The sequence below is a fragment of the Populus trichocarpa genome, chromosome 10 (assembly GCF_000002775.5).
Source record: "Populus trichocarpa isolate Nisqually-1 chromosome 10, P.trichocarpa_v4.1, whole genome shotgun sequence".
In the NCBI taxonomy this organism is placed as follows: domain Eukaryota; kingdom Viridiplantae; phylum Streptophyta; class Magnoliopsida; order Malpighiales; family Salicaceae; genus Populus; species Populus trichocarpa.
This window is the reverse complement of record NC_037294.2, coordinates 7838463-7844693: the sequence shown is the minus strand read 5'-3', so window position 1 is coordinate 7844693 and position 6231 is coordinate 7838463. Positions and strand designations below refer to the sequence as shown.

The following is a 6231-nucleotide window of genomic DNA, read 5'->3' as shown; positions in this document are numbered from 1 at the left end:
CTGTGTAATAGTTTGGAATGCATTTTTCATATCCTTAATTTTTTACTTGCGATTTTACGATTTTTAGTTAAAAAATTTTACTTGCGATTTTACGATTTTACGATTCGAGTTTACGATTCGAGTTTATATTGCATGTTCCGTGTCGTGTCAAAAAAACGTTTTTGACAACCTTGGCATGATCTAATGATCAATTGAGACTTCTATTTATTAGCGTAAAACTGTTCAGTAGATGATTTTAATTACACAATAAAAATTTAAATTTTATTGTGTCATCCCTACGTATATAATTTCTCAACTAATTTCTAGAGATCATTTTATTATTCCACAGTATCTCCATTTTACATTTTTCATCTTTTATTACTGTCTCACAATAATATTATTAGTTTTATTCGGTGTTTACACAAAAACTTTTTCATGTGTTATCCCTTGATGAAGGGATGGCTGTCGTGTTGTTTGATATTGATGAGGTGTGGACAACGAGAAAGAGTTTTAAGTTTTCTTGACTTTTTGTTCGTGAGACTTGTTGTCCTTTAATGATGAAAAAAGGTTTTGGGGTTTTCATTTTTATAATTTATTTTTTTGTAGTTTTTTTTTTATTTAAATCATGTGTTTTCAAAACAGGATATATTCATCTCCATATTAAATCATGGTATAAATTGATGAATTAGCTTATTTTTTGATTAAAAAAATTATGGTAGTCAAATAAAAAATATTAAATATCATAGACGTATTCTAGTTTAATTGAAAATTAAAGTATTGTAGAGTCGTTTAACCTTAAAATAATCACTTATAATAACTAATTTTTATTCTCTCCTTTAGCTTGTCACTTGTGAATGAGAAAATTGTTTCTCTTTTTGTTTTTTTTTATAGAGAAACTAGTTTAATATTTTTATATTCTTAATTATGTCTCATCTTCAATCTTTCTCTTAAGTCTAATTACTTAATTATCCCTAAATACTAGGACATTAATTCTCTAATCTATTTTTATATCAAACATTTAAAAATTAGCTTCATATGAAATCTCAAGACTAAATTAATTTTTTAAACATTAACTATGAAAATGAAATGAAACTTAATATGACATATGAATTTTAGAACATATTTTTTTAATAAATTAGATGAGGTTTGAGTTTTTTAAAAATATCAACTAGAAAGATACATTAAAAAATTAATAACTTAAAATATAAGAACATGGTAAAATTAAGTAAAAAAGCATTTAACTTGAACTACCTTGTACACAGTAAATAGTATTTGGATGTGATTAATTAGGACAAAACTAATAAAAATAAATGGACACATATATAGTTGATGTTTTTCAGTCTCTATATTTTGTAAGAAGGAAGTTTTTCTACCAAAATAATTATATTTTATTACCAAAATATCAAAATCAGATCAAAGGGAACTTAAATAAGAGTGGCAGTGATAGAATTATATATATATTGCACACCTATATGCCGAATTCATGTTATTTTCTTTTTAATATCATCTTATATATTTGATTTTTATCTTTGTTATTTCCTTTCATTAGGGTTTAGTGAGCAACGTGTAAAACTTATAATAATAATAATAATAATAATAATAATAATATGAAGATTACAAGGACCACGCAAGCATTAACCTAAGAAAACAAACCATCTTCTAATATCCCTGCTCCGTTTCAAGGTAAGGCCACCAGCAATGAATCAATCACGTCCTCGTCAATTTCCAATTTTCCACTGCAGCGACCTGTGCATTAAAGCACACGACACTCGCTTTGTGGGATCCATGAAATACCAGTTGTTTAATTTTTTATGCAGAAATGCTGGTCCTTTCGTTTTTCTTTCTCATGGCCTGGATGGGTGATAGGGCAACGGCATATACTGTTATTATCCAAAAAAACTAACCCCCCTTATTCTTTTATTATCAGCACAGCAACAAAAAATTAATATCAGTTCATATAAACAAAACCACAGACATATTTTTTAATATATGTCAGTGGATGCCTTGCATATATATTTATATATCGAGTTCTATTTGATGCTCGAATATTTGCAATGATATCTGTTGTTTGATGCTGCTGCACTTCCCATGAGAAACAAATTTAAAATCTACCGAAATGTTTGTGCTTGTGGACTTCTTGCTTTTCACAGTCAATGGCTGGTGAGAAATCAATCCCTGCATTCAACTGAAAACCAGGTTAAGTGTCTGTTTTGGAATCCAGCACAACCCGCGTTCCCAATCATTGCTTCCAGCTTTTGTTCGTAAGCCAAATCAAAGAATATGTTTATCAGAAAAAAAATAAAACTAAATAGTGTATCCGTTTCGTTATTGAGAAAATAAATCTTCTTATTCTGTTTTAATGTTTCTGTACTGTTTTTTTTTCTCTTTCTCGAACAGCACAAGTCCTGCTGCTTTCTGGGGGCTTGAATTTAGAAATCCTGCCTGGATGTTCAGTAGATTCTCTTCCGTTTTCGATTTTGAAGTATGAAAAGATTGTAACTGAAATTGTATCTAATTATTTTTTTTAATTTTATTTTTTGTTACTTTTTAGGTTATACTTGGTTATGGTTTTTTTAATTGTTATTTGTTTTGTTTTTTATTATTTTTTTTGTTTTATCCATTGATTGAGAATTTAACTTCATTATTTTCTCGGGTTTTTTTATATAGGTTTATTCTCTGCTTCATAACTCGAGCCAAGTTTCAAATATTAGCTAGGGTTAACTTCTATCTTTTTAGGTTTTTTTTTTAAATTGATTTTTTTTCCATTTTATTCTTTAATGTTTGGTTGGTTAGGGGTTGGGTTTTGTGTTTTTTTTTTTAATATTGGATTATCTCAATCTCATGTCACGGATCGTGAGCTTAGAGGGTTCATCTGGGTTGATCATGATATATTTTTTTTAGTTGATTTTTTTAATTGATTTTTTTTCATTTTCATTATTTAACATTGGATTGTTTGAAAATCATTGTTTTATTCAATGTGCTTTATAGAGGTTATCCCAGTCTCATGACTAGGTCATAGATTTGACAAACTAACTCGCGTGGACTCGGATCGGTTTTTTTATCTTTTTGTTATTTTTTTTTAATTTTATTATTTAATATTTGATTTGCTGGCAATTGAGTTTCAAATTTTTTTTTATCTTACTTTCTTTGAAGTTATCACTTTTTTATTTAATTTTTGTTTCGATATCACATGAAATCATGAAATTTTTTAACAAATATTAAGATAATAGTTTATTATAATATTGAAAGGCATTAATTTTTTAAGTTATTCATTGCCAAGTTTTTTGTGTGGTTCACTTTATGCATGGTTGCCTATTTTTATTAATTATTTTATTAAATTAATCAATTTTATTATCAGTCGAGCCACTTGAGCATCCAATGATTGCCTATTTTTAACTGCAATCTTGGGATTTTCTATCTTATTTTTTTTTAAAAAAAAAACACTATTAGCATCACACGAGCAGCTTTTTAAAGTTGGGAAAATTTTGACCCAGCCAAGCCACCAATCTTTATTTCGAAAAAGAAAAGGATAAAAAAAAAAAAGATCTCACATGGTGGTGGGGTAGGATAACCTTAAATACATTTTATCGTTAAGTTCCAGAAAACTCCCTTTCAATTCTTTTGTTTGGCTTATAAGAGTAGTCCCAAGCCAAAAATACTACTGTCAAATTCTTGGTGTCTCCAAAACTGATCCTCGAAGCCAAGGACGGGAATCTCCCTTTGAATACCAAGTGAGTGGAGATCCTTTCTTAGTTTCTTCGAGCCAACAATCATTAATTAGCTCTCCTAATCTCTTAGTTTCAATATTTTATATTATCATCTCTTTAATTTTATATGTATAAGCTGTCATGGCCCATGGGACACTCTTTTTGTAGCTCTATCCACTGCTCAACCAAAATTGGAAGCCTTAACGGTCCCTCCCTGCAGTTGTAATAGCTATGGAAAGTACCTTCAAAGCATAGATGATCACTCCATTGTATCTGGTCAGAATGAAAAACACCCATCAGCAGCTGGTTATGGCCCATAACTCACTATCACCAGTTCCAGTCTATCTCAATTCACAGAGGAAGAGAACCATAAACGCGGGAAACAAAACGAAGCATGGGATTCATTTAAATTGCTTCTCTGTCATCTTGGATATTGATTCTTTTAAGCTCCGCGTGTTCAACCTGCAATTCAAAGTGTTCGGCATGAGATTTGTAAGACTGAGTAACGTTGATAACAAATCAACAAGAAACAGTAAAGGATTGCAACAAACACATACCCTAGCGCTAACACACATTAAAAAATAGAAGGAAAAACAAACAGAGGAGGGATTATTGGCAAATAACTGGAGCTATCAAAAGCGAACTATGAAAGATGATACAGATCGATTGATAACGAAGCATCACATGAATGACGTATGATGAGCACATTAATTTTAGGCCATAATGGATAAGGAGTAGAGCATGTCACCGAGCTCAACAATGGAGAATCTTGCAAACAACAAAGGGGCATTGATCTACTGTACGCGAAAGGACAAAGGAAATGGCTAGAGATGAATGAAAGAGCTGTTATATATGCACAGTGGTACTGGAAATGGTTATCCAAAACTCACCATCACATAAAGCTTTTTAAGTACCCAAATGGAAATATTGGACTGGAAATTCATTAATTTTCACGGACCAAAAAAAAAAAAAACAATCCCTTCGTAACGATTTACAGTCCCCAAGTACATATATCTCATATTAGCTACTGCCAGCTCCAATATTCTTCCCTTTTCCATGTTTTTTTCTTTAGTTATATATTGTTTTTCTTTCCTATTTATATAAGCCAAATATGCCCGGTCTCAGCTCAATTGGGTCTGCTGTAATTGCCAATGATTCCCGTTGTGAACAAGGTAGACATGGCTAGGATTTCCATGAGCATGGTAACCATATTCATATTGATGTGGAGCAGGTGGAGTCTTCCTTACAGAAAACGCTACCGGCTTCGAGATCTGATGATGGTAGCACCACGGAGCGGTAGAAGTTGAACCAATAGTGGGCCCACCATAACTACAAGAGGAAGAGGAGGAGGAGGACGACGACGACGACGACGAGGAAGAAGAGATTTTTTTCGGGAACGAAAGGAAAGCCCTGATCTTTAAAGATGCAGTTGGTGTTGCTGCTCCAGCTGCTCGATCGTATTCCTCGATGAGATTAGCTAGATCCTCACCGGAGGTGATCGATACCAGAGCGTCTAGATCTTCTTTTGGCAACTGACAACGGAGATTCACCGATGTCCCACGTAACTCTCCAAGCTTCAACAATAACTCTGTATAGCACACACGCAAAAATATTCCACCCCGTATCACTTACTCCATATTCACACACAAATAACACTTGATACGGTAAAAGCTAAAGAAGGAATTAGCAAAAAGAAAAGAAAAGGGGAAATAGTGGAAATTAGTAGTGATATACAATAAGACTGACCAGCAAAGGAGATGGAACGTTCGACGCCGAGGACACGGGTTTCGCCACCGTGGTAACGGAGTTTGCCATCTGGGAAACGGGGGATGATCTTGCCACCGTAACTGCAGAGGAATTTGATGGTGGGGGTGGCAGATGAGGGGGGTTTGAGATGGAGCTTGGTGGTGTCAAGTGATGGTCCGACCATGCTTTTTTTGGGTAAAAGAGAAATGGGGTCCAGTCGAGAGAGATCTGAGAGCATGTTTTGAGAAGCGTTGAGCTTGAAGGAATTGGAAAGCTAAGCTGGCTACTTTAGAGTTGCTTCTTGAAGCCTAACTATGGAACTCTTCGTGCCTTATTTATAGTAGTTTCTTACATTGGTGAAGGTGAACTGTAAACTTGAGGGTGGGGCTCAGCTTGCGTCAGTCAAGATTCCTGGAGAGCCCAGACATTCTGGGATTAAAAGTAAAGTTTTAAACTTCAAAGTTCAAACCATAGACTTATTGACTCGCTGACGTGGTAGTATCGGGCTGGACACAAATGGCGGTCTTACCGACTTTAACGGTTTTCACAATTGAACATTATTGATTTAAATTCTCAAATAATTTACGGTTTTATTAAAAAATATTTTTAATAAAAACTAAACCATTATGCTAACATGAACAATAAATGAGGTAAGTCATAACTCGGCTTTTTAGTTAGTTTGTTGTATAATTTCCTCTTAAAAATATCAAGTTTGCACCTATTCTATACAAGAAAGGAAAAATAGTTATAAAATGTTGAAAGGAATTTGAATGCAAAAATCTTAAAACTAGAGTAACTC

General features: G+C 32.9%; 1 protein-coding gene across 1 annotated transcript; it reads right to left on the bottom strand.

Annotated features, from left to right (window-relative positions):
- Positions 1-4511: 4511 nt before the first annotated feature.
- Positions 4512-5759, bottom strand: LOC7460752 (uncharacterized). Its single transcript, XM_002315632.4, has 2 exons — positions 5433-5759; positions 4512-5274 (listed from the first exon to the last, which is right to left on the bottom strand). The coding sequence occupies exons 1-2, from the start codon at positions 5668-5670 to the stop codon at positions 4808-4810; spliced, it is 705 nt and encodes a 234-aa protein (XP_002315668.3). The 5' UTR covers positions 5671-5759; the 3' UTR covers positions 4512-4807.
- Between the last annotated feature and the right edge of the window lie 472 nt (positions 5760-6231).